General features: G+C 42.2%; 1 protein-coding gene across 3 annotated transcripts in view; it reads left to right on the top strand.

Moving 5' to 3' along the window:
* The window catches only part of csmd3a (CUB and Sushi multiple domains 3a), a 534,059-nt gene extending 533,294 nt beyond the window's left edge, over positions 1 to 765 (top strand). For all 3 annotated transcript variants that reach the window (XM_037534188.1, XM_037534189.1, XM_037534190.1), the window contains exon 70: positions 423 to 765. In XM_037534188.1, coding sequence (XP_037390085.1) covers positions 423 to 582 — 160 coding nt within the window. In that variant the 3' untranslated portion in view covers positions 583 to 765. The remainder of the gene's footprint in view (positions 1 to 422) is intronic.
* The last annotated feature ends 22,451 nt before the right edge of the window (positions 766 to 23,216 follow it).

Below are 23,216 nucleotides of genomic sequence, written 5' to 3' on the forward strand. Positions count from 1 at the left end.
TTTGCAGAAGATGCAGCAATTACTGCAATTTCTAAGGGTTAACAAGACAAGCACGCTCTCCAAAACAGCTCGGCCGCAGGGATTTTATAGAGTATGCGCATTACAGAGAAGGAAATAACGTGTAAATCATTTTTAGGTGCTGAGAGGAGCACAGCGTTACTGTGGTTTGCATGGATGTAAATCATCTTACAATTCAATTTGATTACGACTCTTTAGGAAACGATTCAGTACATCGTAGAATCTTAAGTCTCTGATCTGATTTTTTTTTTGGTATGAATTAGATTCATTTAAATAATTAAAAATACACTCAGTACACAAATCTGAGTCACAAAATCAGTGCAGGTGAACTGGCATCTATATTTTCATCCCGATGCATTTTGCACCCCTGGTGGTCACCACTGTGTCCCCCTGTTTGATTTCAGGAGGACGGATAAAGCGGAGTACACCGGCTGCTCCGCGCACGAAAACAGTAACGGCCAGGCCACGTTCGAAAACCCAATGTACAACACCAACTCCAAAACCATCGAGGGAAAGGTGGTCCGCTTCGACCCCAACCTCAACACAGTCTGCACAATGGTTTGATGACGTCTGTTCGGCGCACGAATCAGACTCGTAGTGTTTTTTGTTTTTTTTGCTTTGTGATTCCTGTTCCAAATGATGATTCTCAAGGTGGTGTCTTACACGCAAGTGTAGGCCAGAAAAGTCAAGCACATTTAAGAGGAGCCCGTACTCACACATGCCTACGGCTTTAAGCTTTGCGTGGATTCTTGGGTGGGTGGGTGGGGAGGGGGGTAGCTTCACATTTCGAGTGAAGTGTATTAAGATGTGTATCTCACTCTAAGAGTGCTGTTGAATTTTGTATTTAAAAAAAAAAAGAAAAAGAAAAAGAAAAGTTTTGTCTGTGCAATTATCTGAACCCTGAGGAGGACTCTGGGGGACTGTGAGCTGCTTATAAAATGGAGAGGGCTTTTCCTAAGCCTTTCCCAGAATGCTGCACAGTCTCAGCGTGGGTTTGCTAGCATCATCATGTGTGTATATTGCTTTTCCTGACCTGGCTTCATCCCTCTCAGATGCTTTCCACCATACCACAGGTCAGAAGACACGGGTCTGAAAACGCAGGAGCTCCCCTCCATTCTGTAATTCGCTCTTAAAAATAAAGGTTCCTGGTGGCTTTTCGAAGTGATGCCGCAGAATCGCTTCAGTTTGACCGGAGAGGTTGCAGCAGCTAATGGATCTTTAAAGTGCCAATTTTGGAAAAGAACGTAGGCCTCTTAAGACGAAACGAGGATACTCGCCGAAATGACGATTTTGGTCCCATCACTCGGTTTCTTTAGATGTGAAGCACCTCATGGACCTGGCTTGTAACTCACTCACTCACTCACTCACTCACTCACTCACTCACATTTCCTCACTTGTAGCAGGCTGTAGGTTCTCCACCAGGGGGAGCTAGCACCTTTAATGAAGGCCCGCACTTGGTGCAACCATGTCATGCCATATATTAGTGTAAAGCTGGTTTTGTATAGATTGTAAATGAAATATTCAAATGTGTCTTTCTTGCAATATTCACAACAAATGCTGCATGTTTTCTGAGCTCTACTCAAAAATAGTTTTTTTCTCAATATAAGCTTTTTCTCTAAATTCAAAATTTAAGAATATCTGCGTTCATAAAATTTACGTTTGTTTCTATTCGTATTCTACCAAATTCTGAAAGACTACAGAAGAAATGCTTGATATAATATAAATATATTGCTTTTAGCTGGATTTATGTTTGATTTGCTACAACAAAGCGGTTTGAGAAACATTTTATAATTAATAAGCAGTAAAACAACAAGAGTCCAATCATCTGCTCTGTAGACTTGCTGGATTTTTGGCATATTTAAGCAGAAAACATCTCATGTTTAAAACTTCCAAAACATAATATACATGTAAGGATATCGGGAATCAACTGGCAAAGATGAATAGTTTTATCTGTCGTTTTAAAAAATAATAATAATATTAATCCTATTCATCTGTGGAGTCTCGCCTCGAAAGGTTCTTGTAGGAACTCTTGTAACGGGTTCTTCAGACGCTTTTCAGAAAAGTTCCGTCGTTCCCCTCCTTACGACGTTCTTTATGGATTGCTGACTGTTTCCGCCAAGACCCGAGTCCAAGTTCTTCAGGTTTAGACGGTAAATAAAGCTAAATCTAAAGAAATGACTTTACAGAAGCAACTAAAATTAACAGCGACTGGAAAGTCTTTACAAAGTCAAAGCCAGAAAAAACTTGACCGCGAACTGTCGGACAGCTGGACAGTGTACTAGCTACCATAATGCTCGCGAGCTTGATAGCATCATCTCGTTAATTAGCTTGCTATTAACTCACCAGGCTAACTTTTACTGTACTGAGACAAGCAGCTGCAGGTGACTCTCATGGCGTTCGTCTGTAAACATCAACAATATGTTAGAAGCCTGAGCAGCTACAGCATGAAACTTCATAGAAGCTCATGAAGACGCTGCAATGTAAGCGCACTGAGCGAAGGAGGGAAACTAACTGAAGCATAATGATGCAACTGTGGACAATAAAGGACAGTTCCTCTTCTTTTTCCTCTCGGAGTTAAATGACAAACGGATAGCTTTGGTTATGATGCGCATTGCTCCAGTTCCAAAAGCCCCGTATCCCTGAGATCAAGCATCATTTGATCTTACCGCCCTTTACGCGTGATCAAAAGAGCCGTGGGTTTTTTTAACTTGATGTAAATGAGATGTGCGAGTCTGAAGAACCTGTTTTAAAGCGTAACGAACGTCTCTTCCACCACCAAGGGTAGCGTGCAAGATTACCCGTCAAAGGTTTTTCCCAGAACTGTGCGCCCCAAACAAAGATCCATTGGGGAACCTTTATCTTTAAGAGCGCTCTGTTGGTTGCGTCTTGCTTCTGGCTGGTATAGCCACACTTTCTGCCTCAGCTCCTCACTTTCACACGTTCACAGTGTTTGATATCGGTCACCGGTGTCTCTGGTTGGGTTCGCTTGCATTCGTTGGAGTTTTAGGGAAATTTTGAACGTGTCTAATTTGCTTATTCGTCATTTACAGGTTTCTGTTGGAGTAGGACTCTGGCGCCTGGTGAAAGAGCTCTTTACACGGCATTTCGTTTACATTTAGACGTTTGCATCCATACGTAATTCATAATAGTGCCTTGTAAAAGTACTCCACCTGTTGTTTCTTTTCTGGAAAAGAAAAAAAAAAGCTTTATTTATCAGTGTCTGACGATTGTGGTCATTGCTTCTTCAGGGGAAGGGTGTCGAGGTCAAACGGACTGATGTAGCATCGCTACTTCTGAGTACTCTGTGCCATATCGTCCTTTTCCTTTCTGTATTTCTACTGTTTTTCACCCTTTTTTTTATTTTCAACTGCTTCAAGTGCTTTTTCATTTTGCGTATTTGGCTAAACTTCTTATTAGTCGCTGTAACGTGAACACCGGAGAAGATTTAGAGTTACATTTGAGTACTGGCTCCTTCGGACAGGTCCACCTCCTCTGTAAATATATTCATAGCAGATGTACAGATATTTAAACTTTTTGAGAAGAGCTATATTTTTGTGAGAAATATGACTTTGTAAAATAAAAGATTCTGTAAATATTCATTTGTAAATGCCATTTACATATAAAATGTAACTGCTTTTTGTTAATAATCCCGCCTCTGCACCCAGTTCTTTCAGATGTGTGAACCAAGACTTTGAGTCCAGCTGTATGTGAGCGATGGGGGATTATTAGCGCTGCGGTGTCTCAGCAGCAGTCCTGCTCTGATCCTGCTTCACGCTGGCTGAAGTAACTGAAAACTCCAGCAGTCAAAATTTTGGGCACACCTCATGGAATATATGCCTTTCGTTATCTTAAAGACGCTTTGATCTGGAGCAGCGGGCCGCATTATATCTTACAGCCCCGTCCTCCTCTGGCGGGCAGAGCCTTTCATCATTAAAGCAATGATTCGGCAAAAATCAGCCAACTGTCCATCCGCCACGACATGGTCTGTGTCCAGATTTTACTTCTGCACTTTAGCACGGAAGCTGTGAGTCTAATGTTGCCAACACACACCGGAGTTCAACAGCAACTCAAGTCTTTTCTTTCAGCACTTCCCCAAAATGTCCTAAACCCACTGAAACAGCTCCTCAGCATTAATTTAACGACTGATTGATTGATTTTTTTTTTTTTTTTTAATAAATAGCTGTTACTCTAGTCAAACTGGGGAAATACACGGATCAGGCATAACAGGATGACCACCTCCTCGTTTCTACGCTCACTGTCCACTTTATCAGCTCCACTTACTGTAGAGCTGCACTCTGTAGTTCTACAGTTACAGACTGTAGTCCATCTGTTTCTCTGATACTTTGTGGTACTGCAGTGCTGAGAATGACCCACCATCCAAATAGTACCTGCTCTGTGAGGGTCCATGGGGGTCCTGACCACTGAAGAACAGGGTAACAGAGTATCAGAGAAACAGATGGACTACAGTCTGTAACTGTAGAACTACAGAGTGCAGCTGTACAGTAAGTGGAGCTGATAAAGTGGACAGTGAGCGTAGGGTTAGGAAACAAGGAGGTGGTCAGAATGTTACGCCTGATCGGTATGTGTGTGCGTGTGTATGTGTATGTACGTATGTATGTGTGTGTATATATATATATATGTACACACAGATATACATACATATATACACACACACACACACACACACACACACACACACACACAAGTCTGGACACATACTAAAACCCCTGTATGCATGCACTTACAAACCACTGATTCACTGCATTAAGGCAAAATTGGCCTCCTTGGAAGAATTTGACATTTTTTCTTCTCTGCATAATTCTTCGTTTTCCTAAACTGTGGGAAATGTGGAAGGAAAACCCTTTGTGTGTCTAAACTTTTGACTGGTACTGTAACTGCTGCAGTATTCTCCACAGCAGCTCTGCTCTGATCTTGGTTCAGCCTCACTGAAGTAACTCAGTACAGTGTAACTGTTAGTGTGCGGTTGTTTTTGTGCTCCGATGACCCGGCGTGTGCCGTGCCGAGCGGAGCAGCGCAATGGGGAGACTTGCCGAACGCTGCGGAGCTTCATCGCAGTGGGAGAACTAGCAGTTCTTGAAAGCTACATATGACATAAAAGTGGAGGATCAAACACGTCATGGGACCGGAACGGTGCAGAACTTCAAAACTGGAAGTTGTTACTTCAGAGGAGCACTTCCAGGATGGAGGCGCAATCAATTATTGATGGAGGGTGGCACGGTACGAGGTGAGCAGACAGCATTCAAAGCCCCGGAGAGGCTCGTAAACAAAGCCGCAATCCTCCTGATCAAATGGAGCGTGGCGCGATTGATAAGCAGACAGGACAGTTTTCAGCGTCTGCCAAATAAAAGCTGCTGAAAGTCGATGGTGGTTACAGGGAGGCCTAGACGAGAAAGGGCTCTTTGAACAGATGAATTAACTCTTTAAAGGAGCAGTTGTGTGAAATATCAAATTTACAAAATGTGATATTGACAAAAACCTCCCCCCGGCCCCCCTGACACAATCTAAACGTAGACAATCAGCCAAGAAATATTCAGTGTCTGAAGGCTGCTTCAGCTCTGGAAAATGGACTAAAGGCAGCCCACAAAGCTAAAAACAGTCCTAAACAAGCCTGAAATTTCTCTCATGCTGTGTCAGAATCCATAAGAGCAAGTCCATTTGACATTACTTACAGAGTAATTCTACCAATTTTCTACCAACAGGACTCCATAGCTCAGTGGCTGAGATGCAGACAGCTATTCAGGGTGTTTTGTTGCTTTATTGTAGAGAAAATTAAAGACTCCCATTTCCCTACAGTGGTGATAGTAACTACGGGTCACGATGTCTACAATACAAATACAGCCACTTTATTTAGACTTTATACTGACCTACATATGCCTGTAATGTGGAAGATGGTGAAATTGTGCTGAATCCAAAACAAAAAAGCCTTCTTTGGGGACTACATTGCCTTAAAACACCCGGCACACATTTAAAAAATATGCTTCAGCTTATTTCAGAACTACCCAGACATCAGGCACTGAATTCATACTATTTCATGTTATATGCTATGAGGGAGCTCTTAGAGGGATTAAACCTAGTCAAAGCTCAGATCTGAATCCCATTGTGTGAGGGGATTTGAAATGAGCTGTACGTGCAAGAAACCCCCTCAAACGTCAGACAGTTGAAGGAATTCTGCGAGAAGAATTGGGCAGAAATTTCTCCAGGTAGAAGAAACCGGTAGGCAGTTATAGGACCACTTGCGTGAAGCTGTTTCTGCCATAGGGGGCAGTACAAATGACAATCAGGGGTGCGCTTAGTTTTTCCAAGAGGTTTAAATAAATGACTGCAAGGTTCGGTCACATTTATCTAGACATACTGTTTAACTGAAGATTGAATACTGATGTCATATCTTAAAAAAAAAAAAAAAAAAGGGTGTACTTCCTTCACATCACTCCATCCATCCATCCCAGCGGTCATCGGGCGGAAGGCAGGATACACCCTGGACAAGTCGCCAGTCCATCGCAGGGCAGACAGACAGACACTCACACCTAGGGGCAATTAAGCATGTCCAATTGGCCTGACTGCATGTCTTTGGGCTGTGGGAGGAAACCAGAGAACCCAGAGGAACCCACGCAGACACGGGGAGAACATGTAAACTCCACACCCGGCAGGGGAATTGAACCCAGGCTCTCCTCGCTGTGAGGCGACAGCGCTACCCACCATGCCACCGTGCCACCCTAGTCACATGACTGTTAGATTTTATTTACTATAACACCAGCAGTGACCTACATATGCCTGTTATGTGGATGATGGGGAAATTGTGCTGAATCCAAAACAAAAAAGCCTTCGTTGGGGACGATTTTGCCTTAAAACACCCGGCACACATTTAAAAATATTTGACTAAAAGCTTATTTCAGAACTACCCAGACATCAGGCACTGACTTCATACTATTTCATGTTATATCTTTCTGTGAGGGAGCTCTTAGAGGGATTAAACGTTTCAGATGTTCGGTTCCTATCACCACCACTGTGAACACTTTTGACTCTGCAGGGTTCTCTAGAACAGAGTTTCACATCAACCCGCTCTGAGTTTCACTAGATTATTCAGGACTTTAAGACCACCTGCTCACTTCTATATGTCTTTATCTGTAACTCATGCGTGTACGTGGTCTCTGTGTTCTGATTCACAAGGTTGTCTCTAAACATTTACACATCCTAAGTGACTGACTCACTCGGAGACCACCCCAGTCTTTATTCCTTATAATAATTTCTTCATTTTAATCCAAAAAAAATACATAAGGGGTAAGAGAATGTCTAATTGTCTGAACTAAACTGTCTACATAAACAAATGAAATAAATACAATGCAATTAATACTGACAATATCATGATATACACAAATTATAAATAACAACTACAACAATAATAATAATAATAATAACATGCTTGTTCACCAGTGTGGCTTGGGGGGACCTTAAGTGACTCCTTTCACCATTTATAGCAAGAAACAGCCCAACTAAAGCCAGTTATGCCCGTCTTAATACTCTGTATGATAGAACTAAACAGCAATGCAGTTTTCTCACGTGGAAAAAGTAAGTGCACCCCATACATACAGTATATCACTACTTCAAACACGTCCAATTGAAATCAGGTGTAACCAATCGGGTGCTAGTGAGTAGAACATCATAAAGAGAACATCTCAGTGGAACCTCACATATCTGGTCTGGTTTGCTTGTTTATACTGGAGTGTGTGGTCTAATCATGCCTGGGTCTCTCTGAGGCCTTCAGAAAAAGGTGTAAATGCCTGTGAGGCTGGGAAGGTATCCAAAAGACTGAAAATCAATCGTTCCACTGTCCAGAACATCGTCTATAAGTGAAAAAGATTTAAAACTACTGCAAGCCTGTCAAGGCCAGGCACATTTAACCTGAGAGGAGACTATAAGATGCTAAAAGAAGTCTAAGAACCCTAAAATGTCATCACAGGATCTGCGGCTAGCTTTTGCCACTAATGATGTAAAAGTGCAATCATCTACCGTTAGAACAAGACTGCACAAATCCAACCTACAGTTTGCTAATGAGGGTCTAGACCAGGACTACCGGAACAATGTGCTATGGACAGAGTCAAAGACAGTCATTTGGCCAAGTTTGGTGAAAGCCAAAGCCAACATTTGATCAGAAGAACCTGGTAGTGGACATGTTGTGGTTTGTGGCTGCATTGCTGCCTCGGGCTCTGGTCAACTTGTAATAACAGAATCAACTATGAATTCTCTTTCATAGCACAGAGTGTTTGAGAAGAATGTGAGACCATCTCCAGTGGACCCTCCAACAGGATAATGATCCCAAACATACAAGTAAATCCACCAATGAGTGGCTCAAAAGGACGAAACGGAGGGTTATGAAGGACCTAGTCAAAGCTCCGATCTGAATCCCATTGTGTGAGGGGATTTGAAATGAGCTGTACTTGCAAGAAACCCCCTCAAACGTCACACAGTTGAAGGAATTCGGTGAGAAGAAACCGTCAGAAATTTCTCCAGGTAGAAGAAACCGGTAGGCAGTTATAGGACCACTTGCATGAAGTTGTTTCTGCCATAGGGGGCAGTACAAACGACTGAAATCAGCGGTGCGCTTAGTTTTTCAACAGGCAAAAATTAAATTTCAGTTTATTTTGAAATAAATGACTGCAAAGTCACATTTATCTAGACATACTGTTTAACTGAAGATCGAATACGGATGTACTTCCTTAGTCACATGACTGCAAGTTAAATAATCTTAGAATATTCCTACAACCATCCCACACTGAGAAACATTAGATCTCTGTTAGATTTAATATTATGTTACTTGGAAAACTTACTTGGGAAAAATGTTGACAACAAAAAAACGAAATTTATTTGCAGCATTCTGCAAATGATCAGAAAGCTCAGCTCCTGAAAACGTCAATGGGGACACGTTAGTTCTTAAAGAGTTAAAGATGAAAAGGACCCATGCTCAAAAGTGTGAAAGTGGACTCAAAAGCAGTTATGAAGCTTTTTAACCGACAGATCCTTCGGTTATGGGGCTTCTGAGGGCTTGTGGGACCTTCCCTGCTGTTTGACGGATTGAGGCAGCGCAGCATCTGAGGACGAATCTCTGCTATCTCTGGCCTTTTCAACTCCACCACTCTCTTCTTCTGCCTTTAGTCTGGGCGAGTTCAGTTGGACATGATGATTTGAGTTGATCGCGGGTGACGAAAGAGAAAATGACTGGACTCCAGACCAACGATGATATCATGAGACAGGTATTATGGATAAATGAAGAGCGGCCCTTTTGCCTTGATCAGCGATGCCGCACCTCTCTTACGGTATATTTGGGTGGTCCTCAACAGCTCAAGGTTAGAAATCACCACCATAAATACGAGTTAATAGTACATTTAAAAAGAAATGGTTACTATTCAGTAAAAATAAGCTTAATATTGCCATTACAAACATAATGAAACATACTGAGGTGTTACTGATGTAGTTACCGTCTGTGGTTTGGTTGCCAACTTGATCTGCTTGATCTCAAAGAGTGTCTCCAATCATTGACCACTCTGGTTCAGAAAGACCTCTTGACAGAAAAGGACTGTGTGAAAAGGACCTGTGCAAAATGCGTCTTGGTACGGCCCAAATATACGACCACGATACATTTAAATGAACGGTCAGTTTACTAAGACTCATGCAAACGGTGTTAAAGGACCACCTGCGCTGTGGTTGTAAGGTGTAGGGTTTAGACACAGTGGAGGCTTCAAGCTCAGGACAGTATAGAAAATAAAGTGATGAAGAGGTAGTGATGTGCATAAGTGATATTGTTTCCAACAAAAACATTATACAGGGGTGTAACTCTACTCTGACTCAAAAAATTGATTTTAGTAAGTAATAACATGGAACGTCAATACCAGAGGACTCAGCAGGTCAACTATGGAGGAGTTTGGGAATTAGTAAGAGCGGTATTAATGTTATTCTGCTGGCAAATATCCACTCGGCATGTATTTGAGGCCTGTGCCCTTATGTAGCTGGTATGATAAACATTGTTGAGACACCTGGTTTTATAACGCAGGAAAAACTGCCCACTGAAACTTTAGCAATTCTAAGACAACGTAATCAGCGACGCTCATTTTAATTGCTTGTTCCTCCCTCAAATGCATGTGCGCTGTACTATGACGAAGTCAGAGGCCACCCGTTCATTTCATTTCCTGTCAAAACTGCCATTAACCACAAGTTTTTCCTTTTTCAGTGTCTGGAAAAAAAAGATTAATCAGAAAAAATATTCAACGGCTAAATATAATATCCGTTATTTCGTTATTTATTGCGTCCACGCTTTGCCTTTATTACAGCTTTCATTCTTTTCGGAAGCCTCGCTTTCAGTTTTTCAAATCTGCAGAGACGTTTTTTCCACACCTCCAAAGTTCAGAAGTTGATTCTCACAATGTAAACACATTCAGAGATGTTGAGGCCTGGACTCTGGGCTGGTCAGTCCATTGTTCTGAGAACACCAGCAGCTTCTTTGATTGGCAAACGTTCTTCCTTCTTCCGATTCCAACACTGAATTTAAAGCGGCTTAAGCCTCAGCTTCACACACAGGAACACAGGTTTATCTGTTCAGATTGGAGTCTTTATTTGCTGATCTGGTGTAAGTGAGACCTCAGTGAACCGTTTACATTCACAGCGTTTAGCAGACGCTCTTATCCAGAGCGACTTACAGGAAGAGCTTTGTCTGTCTAGAGAAAGTATCTCAGATACTGCTAGAAACAGTCACTGTAGGTACCCAGAGAAAAGGAGCAGAGTTGAGCACAGAACTTTGTGCCATGCAATACAATACAATAAACTACAAAACACAGTGCAATACAATAAATTATGATGTACAAGTGCAGCCCAATATATTGAAATCAATACTTAATTCAATGCTCATTTAAGTGCTGTGTAAAGAGATGAGTCTTCAGTCTGCGTTTGAAGACCGCAAGAGACTCTGCTGTTCGGACAGCCAGGGGGAGTTCATTCCCCCACCTGGGTTCCAGTACGGAGAACATTCTCGGCGCTTGTCTTCCTCGCGCCTTGAAGGATGGCGGGTCAAGCCGAGCTGCACTCGAAGCTCGAAGGGCTCGTGGTCCAGTTCGAGATTTCACCATTGCCATCAAGTCGGTAGGGGCTGGTCCATTTCTGCCTTTGTAGGCAGCATTAGGGTTTTAAACCTGATGAAGGGAGCGCAGCAGTGTGGTGACGTGGCTGAACTTGAAGCCATGTAGGCCTTGATACTGAAGCAACAGCAGATACACAAGTGCAGGTTTTCCCACTCAGATTTAGATTTGAGCCTTTATCCTCAAAGCTAGTGTCAATGATGTTTCAGCGAGCTGCTATGAGCCTGTGCTGTGGGGTGTGAACAGTGTGTGAAATACCCCCTGGTATTCAAGGGGTTCTATATTGGCTGGCTACTCCAGCGTCTCCTGGCTGCTAACTTCCTCGCTGTAGTTGAGCAGATGCAAGCTCCATGGCTTTATAATTCTTATAATGTTCTTTTCTAATTTGTTAATGAACCAGTTTGCTACAGCGCCACCCTGAGGCAGAGCAGTGAGCGGTGCGGCATCACTAGTTACTTAACCCCTTAAAATCTCCGGCTTATTACATACTAAGGCCTATTATTCAGTAACTACAGGGAATCCAATAAAAACTGACTGAGCTGTTCTTAGGTATACAAGTATGTTTATTTCCAGGGACCCCCTAGAATTCTGATTTTAAGACATTCAGGGTGCCCAAAAGGTTCAGCAGTGGGTCCTGGACCCCCCAAAAATCCCTTGGATGCGAGACAGTAGTAATGCTTAGCTGCTGCAGTAGCATGCTCAGTGCTACTAGAACAGCTCTACACTCTATTGAATTGTTTACTAGAAAGACGTGCAGCATAAATTTGACACACTGTAAGGTTTGGTGGTCTACCAGGTGTTGCACGGTTAATAGGAGGCCCTAATTAACATTTTTTAGATCATCTATTTTCCTTTCACTATCCCCGTCCTTAAACAAGTGGGTTATCTTCAATCTAACTTCAGAAATGTCTCTTCAAAAATGAAAAGCTTGTACTTTTTTCGACTGGAAGTTGGTCTCGGTGGTCTCTGACTGCACAGTGTTGTCATATTTGCACCTGAACCTGGCAGAAAAAGCTTAGTACACCTGCCCCCTTGTCTCTTCAGAGTACTTTTCTACTGTGTTGTGGTGTGGGAGCCAGTGAAAACAGTAATTTCCTAGGCAAACTATTGCATAACAACTGCAACCGCGGCACAGCTACGCAACGCAATTACCTTCCGCCAAAGTAATTGCTCAGATGAGCTGGGTCGGGGTTGGTGGTGGATATTTAATCAGGAGGCGGTGGTTTATTTTGATGAGCTATGTACGGTAATTCAATTCTTTCGTAATATGTCCAAAATTGAAAACCACAACAACAAGCAGCGAAGTCAAACTTGCTTCCCACAGTTCTGTACAGAGTTCCACAGACCCTCTGCATTGCATCCTGACAGTGTGCCACTTTCGCCCTGCTTAAAGCATTTGACAGTAATCCTTTTTCTGTGACAGATCTCTCTGTCAGCGGAAAGCAATATCAAAACCTTCATTTGCCCGGCCAAGAAATAACACAAAGCAGACCGGGAGCATTGAAGGAATCATTCTCCTCCAGCAGACTGTGGCACTGACGTCCACTCTCCTTTGGGCACCGCCACCTGAAACTGCGTCTCTTGTTTTGCCAACCCAACCCCTACACCCCCCACCAACCCCTACACCCCCCACCTGAATCTCTGTCTCTTGTTTTGCCAACCCAACCCCTACACCCCCCACCAACCCCTACACCCCCCACCTGAATCTCTGTCTCTTGTTTTGCCAACCCAACCCCTACACCCCCCACCACCAACCCCTACACCCCCCACCTGAATCTCTGTCTCTTGTTTTGCCAACCCAACCCCTACACCCCCCACCACCAACCCCTACACCCCCCACCTGAATCTCTGTCTCTTGTTTTGCCAACCCAACCCCTACACCCCACACCACCAACCCCTACATCCCCCCTCCAACCCCTACATCCCCCCACCAATCCCTACACACCCCCCACCAACCCCTGCACCCCCCCACCTGAATCTGTGTCTCTTGTTTTGCCAACCCAACCCCTACACCCCACACCACCAACCCCTACACCCCACACCACCAACCCCTACACCCCCCACCAATCCCTACATGCTCCCCACCAACTCTTACACCCCCCACCAATCCCTACACACCCCCCCCCCCACCAACCCATACATCCCCCCACCAATCCCTACATGCTCCCCACCAACTCCTACATCCCCCCAACCAACCCCTACACCCCCCCCCACCAATCCCTACATGCTCCCCACCAACTCCTACACCCCTCCACCAACCCCTCCACCCCCCCTACCAACTCCTACACCCCCCACCCCTCTACACTCAGTTTGTTCTGCCCTCTGATGCCTTCCTCGTGGCTCACAGAGGTTACATTACCTGCCATATTATTATTACGGTAACGATGCTAATCACACATGCAGTTTGAACGCCATTTGCATCTACATACATTCCAAAAGAAATGTGGCCTCTTCGTTTGACTGCTAATCATTTTTAAAGGAAGATTTCACCTCAAAATGCTGCCATTGCTAAGATGAGAACAGCCTAAGGTACAAGGATTATGGCCCATCATAATAACAATGAAAGAGAGGTAGCAGGAGGCCAATTAGCGTCGCAGAGCTGAGATCATGCTGGGCGCCGCTGAATTTCCTTCACTGTAAGCATTGCATGCTAGCATGTTTTCTGTTAGATACAACATTTTCTGGGTTTTGCCAGTGATAGACAACCTTCCTGTATAATCCCAAACTTGACATTTCTATTTTTTTTTTTTGGCAGCAGACCACTCAGGAGCCTGCAGCTTGATCTACTTACATAAAAGCTGACTGCAGCGGAAAGCAGATCTGCTACTAAACGCACAGAACAATGTGCCTTCCTAAATAAGTAACCTGACTGTCCCAATTGCAGAATTCTCTTTGTTGGGTGCCATCCCTCAAAGGTTTATATAGAGCATAGACTCATTCTATCATCTGTCCCTGCAGTGCGCAGCGGAATTTATATGTAAATAAGACTCCCACTGTACATATTTACCATTCGCGCACTCTGAGGTTTAGGCATTGTGCAAAAGCAGGAAAGCTCAACGTTGGCTGGGATTAGAGCATTGTGATGGGTCACGTCACTGGTTTTACACATTACAGGGTGTAAAACAGATTATTTACACTATAATATGTGAAAGTGTCCAGACACCTGCACTTCCAACATTGTGGCCAAAATCAAGGGGATTAAAAAGGGACCGTCTTTGCTACGCTAGGCTTTCCATTACAGCTGCTACAGCATGCATCTGTCCCGCTCACTCACTGGCACTGAGACAGACTGATGCAGCTTAAGGGCACGTTCTAATATGCTTTATGTGAAAAAAGGCTTAATGTGACTTAATGAAGTTAGACAATGACTTAAGAACACTAAATCTCTGTCATACATGACGATGGTTATAAACACTGAATGTGTTTACATACACAATTATAATCAGATTTCTGCAGTTCTGATTATGAGTGAGTATATGATTATGATCAGAGTAAGGTCTAGACATCTGATTGAGAAGTCTGAGCACTGGATTTTAGCCCCGTAATCAGATTTCTCAGTGAGCGTGAACTCTTACTCTGATTTCTTTCAGACTTCTCAGTCTGCGCATGTGTAAAAACAGACAGCAGTCCTGGAAATAAGCAGCGTTGCCGACCAGATAACAGCAAAACACTTTTGGAGCGATGCTGAAACCAACTTGACAAAATGAAGGATCTAAATATTCTTCATCTTCTAGATGACATGTTCACATTTTCAGGTAAAGTGGCGCGATGTTCAAAGTTTGAGTTTTACATTACGTTTGCATCACGTCTTCTTCTGTGAGTTTATTGGCTTGTTGTGAAGTAGAAATCTGATTACTGTATGACTCGTGTAAAAATGGGAAAAAAAACTCGTACAGAAAAAAAAAAACGTTTTTGGGATCATTAGGCACATGTAAACTGTCCCGTGCCACAAGCATGATCTCATCATGCAGAAAACCTGTAAACAAACCTTGTTAGTTCATGTGTCATATTAAGTGCAATTCGTCTTATCACTAAATCTCAGGCTTATTATATACTAAGGCTTATTATTCAGTAACTACAGGGACTTCAAGGCAAACTGGTTGAGCTATTCTTAGGTTATAGGAGTGTGTAATAAAAGCCCATGGCCTATTAAAGGGTTAAAAGACCAAATCTCTGTTATCTCTAAGCAAAATATAATGACTGGTTTTTGATTATGTCAGAGCGAATGAGCAGGCATAGAAAAATAATATTAATAATGCAAATATGTTTCATCTCTCCATCCCACCACCCCCATGGTTATCAGTTCCAGGGAACCTCGTTTCTATTGTTTTACCACGTTAAGCCATGTTAACTAGGTTCTTAGTCATGTCCAGTTTCACCTGCTCACTAGATCTGCCCATCACACAGTGCCACCAGGCTGGGAGGGTGAAGGTCAGCACATTCAAACTGCTGCTAGCTCAGTGTCATTGGATGACCCAACATGCTTGGAGGAGAACACTAACTTCTAATTTTGTTACATCAGCTAACAGATGCCCACGTTGGCTAGAACTACGATGAGTGGACGGACCATTGATTTTTATTTATAAGACACTTTCCGGTCATTTGCCAGAATACATCACTTCGTTGATGAATACAAATAACAGTAATGATCAGACTCGCTCTAGTAACTGGATCAGCTGCCAGGTACCAAGAGTTTTTACTGAACTGGGAAAATCTGCTTTTAGTTACAGCACCAGCTGGAATTCACTACAGGACACACTAAAACTCGGCTCACTGGCGTCACTCAGTCATTTTAAACTTTTAATATCAAACCACCTACAGACAGCCTGGACCTGTTTTACTTAATCATATTTATTCGTAACTTTTATTTTTGTATTAGTTCTCCTTAGTTTTTTTTTTTTAATCTCTTTTTATTTATTTATTTATTTATTTCCTCTCATTTTATTTTAAGTTTTTCTGATTACTTTTTAAATTTGTGATATTGTATTATTACTTTACTAATTTCTTATCTATTTTTGATCTTAATTTCTTACCATTTAAAATCTCAAGTTCTATTTTTTATCTACTTTTATCTCTTATTCACTGTTATTTTAAATTTTCTTTTAATTTAAAATGATTAAATGTAGTTATTATTTTCTTTGTCATGTCAATCCCTGTTTTTGTAAATGCTCGGCTACATTGAAAATGAGGGTTGCCCTCAATGTACTTCCGAGTCAAAATAAAGGTTGATTGATTGATTGATTGATTCGACCCACCCAGACAGAGGGAGGCCAATCACGCTGTCTTGCACTCAGCCACAGATGGCTACAATGAACAAGGTACAATGAACAGTTTGACAGCTGCACCACTGAGGACCCCTGATACTTTATTTATCTGGTTTCAGGTGCAATCCTTTGGCAGGTGACCGTGTCTTTGACCAGTAATACACTCACCAGCCACTTTATTAGGTAGTGAGTGCTAGTAAAAGGTTGGACCCCCTTTCACCTTCAGAACTGTCTTAATTCTTCATGTCAGACTTTCAACAAGGTGTTGGAAACGTTCCTCAGAGATTCTGGTTGGTTATTTGAGTTCCTGTTGTCTTTCTATCATCTGGAACCAGTCTGCCCATTCTCCTCTGACCTCTCACACCAACAAGGCATTTTCGTCCACACAACTGACCGCTCACTGGATGTTTCCTCTTTCTCGGACCGTTCTCTGTAAACCCTAGAGATGGTTGTGTGTGAAAATCCCAACAAGGGATTAACAAAGCGTTTTCGTCCACGCGAGTGACCGCTCAGTTAAGTGATACTTTTTTAATCCCACAAACGGGGAAATTCCACCTCCGCATTTAACCCATCCGTGAAGTGATTACACACACACTAGGGTGGTGGGCAGCCCTATCCACGACACCCAGTGAGCAATTGGGGGTTAGGTGTCTTGCTCAAGGACACCTCAGTCCCACCTGTTATCAGCCCTGGGGATTGAACCGGCAACCTTCCGGTCACAGGGCCAGTTCCCTAATCTCCAGCCCACGACTGCCCCTATTAGAGCAGCAGTCATTAATAGACAGGAGGGACGTGGCGAGACAGGCAGTCGGAGAAGAAAGCAAGCCAGATTGTCTTATGTCGTGATCTAAAAAGAGGAAACTGACAGTAAATTTTGTTGAAATTTGCCTGAATTGGACTTTATTTGATGCGACATTCAGTTGTTGACTGTATAAGATGTTGATATACTGGTTACACTTTATTTGAAGGGTGTCTACATAACATATTCATATCACCATACATAAACACTTCATAACACGCTCATGAATGCTTAAATCAACATTCGTGAACTATACGTTTTACATGGTATAAATATGGACTACAATGTCATTTTACCAAAACATTTTTCAAAATAAAAGTCCTCATTTTTCATTATGAATAGCTTTATTATTTTCTCTGAAACGTCTCATTTCTGGACTGCCAGCATAAAAATGTCCTGGCTTTATTCCTTTGGACAGAAAGTGTTTTCACACTTTTTGCATAGATTTTCAACTTTTTAAAATTTTTTCTCAAGCATTCGTATTTTGCTCTATTCTTTCATGCTATTCTTCCTCCTTTTTACTTTAATTCTTCTTTTAAAATGTACTGTTAATTCTACAGTCTATACATAGTTGTGGAAAATGTTAGTTAAACTAAGTTTAACTTGCTTGGGGTAAATGCTACCACTGTTATCCCAGTTACTTTGGAGGGTTTATTTTTAGTGACGTTCTTCCTCACTTGTAGTTTTGGAGAAGGCACAAATTTAACTGCATTGGTCATCCTGTGTAACGGACACTGTTGAGGTTAAATATGACATACACTGTTATCCCAAGGAATGACTCCTTTTTTGCATTCCTTCAAAGTACAGGTGGTGACTCTTTGACTTTCCTCACTCAGGGTGCTGATCATTTTATAAGAAATGTCCTTTATAAATTTGCCTTTCTTTGTCTTTACCATAAAAGTGATGGAAGCCACGTTATCCTGACTGAAGTGCATGTTACATGAATGGATGGATACTGAATGGAATGGAAAGTATTACGGACGTGTCCCACCACCACACAAAGTTTGAGACTTTAAGTTGACTGTTGACTGTAATTCACTGTCCATATAGTAAAGTGACATGCAAGACAACATTCATAAGTGAGGACTTTTATTATTAAAAACATATTTCGTATTGTAAAATTACATTGTCGTCCATATTAATATAATGTAAAACGTGTATAGTTTACGAATGTTGATCATTCATGAACGTGTTATGAAGTGTTTATGTAAGGTGAAGCCTACCTACTAGGCTCCCTCAGTAAACAGTATGTGGCACTGTGTCATGATACAAGTTAGACAGTGATGTTCTGGACCTTCGCTTGAGGACATTATCTCAACTGGACCTCACTGAATTTGAATTAAACCTCTGCCTCTGCTTTAGAGTCACTTCAGCCATGCTACCATCACTAGCAGTGTAGGCTACAACGTTAACTATAAATGCTAGAACAGCTGAAGTCGGTGAAATTGTGGTTGGTTAGTGTAGTGGATAACACCACTGTAGACGGGGGTTCAATCCTCCACCTGGGTAAGCCCCCTACACTATACCAATAAGAGTCCTTGGGCAAGACTCCCAACACTAGATTAGCCTTCGAAAACAGATATTTCTCCAGAAAATCCACAATTATACGACACAAAACCCAATCTATCCAAACACTGTAACCTTATTATAAATCTCACTTGAAATTAAAGGGCACACTGGCCTAAAACTAAACCTTAATATGCCATGCAGTACTATGTTTCTCTCTTCAATACCCAGCATGCAAATACAACATACAGGCATTGGGAATCCCTGTGGTGTCAACACATCCTGACGGCTAGTCTAGCCGCTGAGCTATAGAGTAATAAGTACCACCAAGCAAGTATTAGTGAAACTATTAGGCCCAACTTGGTCATCGAAGACATGGGCCAGGTTTTACTGGGGGAGTCTGGGTTTCTTTAATGCGAGGGTTCTGGTGCTTTCTCCTGTTGAAATATATCTGACAAATAACCTTTCTATTCATAGATCCAAATGCTTCCAGATGCAGAATGCCTGGATGCAAACGCAAAACCTTTGTGAGATGCATAAAATGCAGCATGTTCCTCTGTGTCTCCAAACAGTCAGATTGTTTCATGAAATACCATCTAGAGTCAAATATCTAATGAAATTATAAAGATTTTTAGGTGAAATGTTGTAGATGTTCCATTATTCTGGGTTAATTACATTTGCTATTGTTTTTGTACATGGTATTCTATTTTCCTAGATGATTTCAGTGGATATTTCCATATACATACTCGGCTTTTAAAAGTTTAACACTTGAGAACCATTAAATCCCATTGTCCACTACAGTGGACATGTTGTAAAATTTTAATAAAAATAAGTTTTAACATTTTTTTCTTTGCAATGTATTTTTTATCACCACGACACTTAATTTATATTAAAAAAAATAATAAATTAAAACTTTTTTTTCCCTGGGTCTCCGGAGGTTAATGATGAACCAATCAATGCTTTAATCTAGTGCACTTCTTGCTTGACGTCACTACTTGGGTCCAGTTAACTACACATCCATGCGAATCCCTCAAAAGTTTGACGACATCAGAACACGAACCACAACTTTTTCTACCGATTCTCAGGTACTGTCCCATTTCAAACGCGCTGTGTGCGTTACCATGGCAACTAGGTGGGGGGGGGGGGGGGGTCCGGTTGCACGGTAGGTTGAACTTACTGAGAACTGAGAAAACAGCCATACTTGGGTTCTCTTGGGTTCCAACTATACTTGGGACCCTTCCGTAGGTGGGACGGTCCAGTTGCACAGTAGGCTGGACTTAGTGTGTTCAACAGACACTTTGTTTAATGCACCTGCTTAGAACAGAGAAAATAGCCATACTTGGGTTCCCTGTATACACAGCTATAGAGATTTTTGAAAGCTGAGCCAGACCGCCTTCCCATCCCAATGTTTACTCCATGATTCTAGTGTTTTCTGGCCCAGTTCCACCCCTGGCTATAAGGAGTGTCTGGTTACTTTCATATCTGTTGTGTATTTGGTAAATCCAGGCCGTAGCTGAGGCTGTGCACTTCCCGACTGCTCGGCGGGGACGAGTGTGTGGCGAGTGACAGCTGGTGTTGAAACGGAGCTGAGGCATGCAGCGTGAGTCAGTGGATGCCCTGTGTGCCGCAGTCACCGAGGCTGAAGCCTGCTTGAGATTCTTGAGCTCCGTGTGTCTCCCAGCTGTCTGTCACGGGGGAATGACTTTTCTATCCGCTCACTGACTATATGGAGTGGAGCGGAGGGAAGAGAAAAAAGCCCAGAGTCAAAATTGGCTTCCATTGATGTCAGCGTGACACATGAAATGGCTTCTTTTGTACGACTCCCTGGGTGTCAGACTCTCGGGCCCTGTTCTAACTCCCCCGCCTCTGCGACTGGTACACCACAGAAACCGACGGCTTATGTTCCCATCAACCTACAGAACGTCGGTCCTGCACCAGCATCTAATTCATTACTCAGTGAATGAGGTCTGCAAGCTGGGATGATGCGTAGATTTAAAACGTTCAAGAAACGGTTAAAGAAATCTCAGTTTTCCACGTAGCCCAGATGTAGCAGATCAGCCGAGACGTTTAGTGTCCGAATTTAGCTTTTCTTCTCCGAAGCCAGATTCCGTGAGGGAGGCGAAGTTCAGACTGCAGAGTTCAGCTACAGCTACACAGTGAAATACCGCTCATTTTTACAGTTTACTGTTTCTTAAATTTCACTGCCAAGGCTGCACATCAGTTGGAGACACTGGGGGTGTACAGGACTGTGAGAAACTTTTAGGCATCTAAGCAAATCTTTAAACAGTTGACCTCAGCAGTGAGTTTATCACCATATACATCAGAATAAAGTCGTATTCATAATTCAAATAAACAGAAAAACAATAAAAAGTAACAAGAATTTCTCGGGTCCATATTTTTCCTGGACACCTTCACAGCCGCCACAGAGACTCGTTAATATCATCAATTACATCATGAGCTCAATTTACTGAGCACTGATTGGTCAAACCAGGAGCTGCTTTTTAACTACATATAATACTGGGGCTTCCTCCAGGAGAGGCTTGGAGATGGGTAAACAAACACACCAACATCCAGAAAATCACTATATATATATACATAATCATTATTAATATTTTCTCATTTTTGTTTATTCAAATATTAACACTTTTCTCAGCAAATAAACACAAACTACACAAATAAATAGATTTTGAAAATGAGTCTTGGGTGCCTAAAACTTTCACACAGTCCTGTATGACAGAAAAAAATTTGGGTGACTATTGACTTCTATCGTTTGTTAGCTCTCTTAGTTCCAGCACTAAACTAAAACAAATTTGGACGTCCACCATGTCTTTTCCAATAAGCATCGAGATTAAGTTGAAAACAGAGTAAATTAGATTTTCGTCGATTTTTATATAGAGAATAAGGGTTAGTCGAAGTAAGGGTGGGTCACATGGCAAGATCCTTGAGGAGATTTTTAGGGTATGCAGTATGAATCCAAATAGTTGGTCTTTCTGAGGTTTAATAAGTCGAAACAGACAGAATGCACCAGCAGTACCACCTTCAAAAACCATGAGTACATTAGTTATTGCTTTCTCTACGTAACGAAACACGCAGCTGACGAAAACATTGCTGTTGGCCTGAGCCAATTCTGGATGGGCAGGGGGTTGATTTCTAGCAAGGGTGGACGATATGGCAGGACACTCAAAGAGATTTTCACAATACACAATATTTATCCCAATATTTAATTTCCATATTTCATCTGAGGTTTACTAAGTCAGACCAAAATGCACCAGCAATGCTGCATTAACAGAAACTACTTACATTTATGGCGTTTGGCTGACGCTCTTATCCAATTTGATGATTTTACACAGGTAGGCCAAGGCGGTGTTAGGAGTCTTGCCCAAGGACTCTTATTGGTATAGTGTAGGGTGTTTGCCCAGGTGGGGGATTGAACCCCAGTCTACAGTGTAGAAGGCAGAGATGTTACCCACTACACTCCACCAATTAAAGACTATGAGAACAATTTTTACTCAATATTTCAGATAATCACTGCTGTAGATTATTTACACTAATTATACTCGCTTCTGAAACATGCAGTCTATAAAAACAGATCGTCTGAACTGTTGCTTTTGCTTTTCCCCATTCTAATCACATAATTTACTGGACTGGACTAAAGCCAGTGCTTGTTATCACATGAAGTACATAAACGATCATTTTTACAGCTTAGTAACCACATCCACAGTATCTCAATAAGGACCAAGTTATGTTATTTTTCACTAACCATTCACGAACTTGTGTCCCTGGAAGGCATCTTGTAGATCAGATACACGTTTATAGCTTCTAACATATGTATTTATAGCATTTATATTGCTTTTTTATTGTGCAATTTCCTTTAAGATCAAGAAATCCACATTTATCTATCTATCTACCCATGTCTGAAAGCTTTGACTGGACCATGATTCACTTTGCCAGGTCCCAATTCCAGGAGGGTTGCTTCTTGGTAAATTAGGAAGTTCAATGGACCTTCAGAGACAATAACCTATCAACTGTCCGAGGTTTCCTTTGGAGAGGTCTCTAGCACTATCAGCAATGTGACAGCTGTGCTGGAACCAGATGACACTGGTGGCCTCCCCGGGTGCTTAACTCATTTCATGTTTCAATTCATTATTGTGTGGAAAAGCGGCCTCTGTTTAAACATGCCCGCGGGATGAATTGGAACGCGGCGAGAGAAATATTTTTCATTTCTTATCAGCTCTGTCTCCGACGGGGCGCAGGCGCCGGAGCTGGAACTCGGTAACCATAGGGACAAGCATATGAAATCCACCTGCGTTTAGATTCACAGCATCTATGGCAGAAGCATGAGGGAGCAGCTCCAGAACGCAGTGCCGGGTTTGTTGTGGGTGATGCACATAGCCTACTGCTCTGCTGTCATGATCTTTGAAAGATTTCTGTTTCAAAGACTCTGAAAATGAAGCTGAAGGAGACCATTTTCAGGGTGCCACTGAG

This window comes from Pygocentrus nattereri, chromosome 24 (assembly GCF_015220715.1).
Source record: "Pygocentrus nattereri isolate fPygNat1 chromosome 24, fPygNat1.pri, whole genome shotgun sequence".
NCBI classification, from domain to species: Eukaryota; Metazoa; Chordata; class Actinopteri; order Characiformes; family Serrasalmidae; genus Pygocentrus; species Pygocentrus nattereri.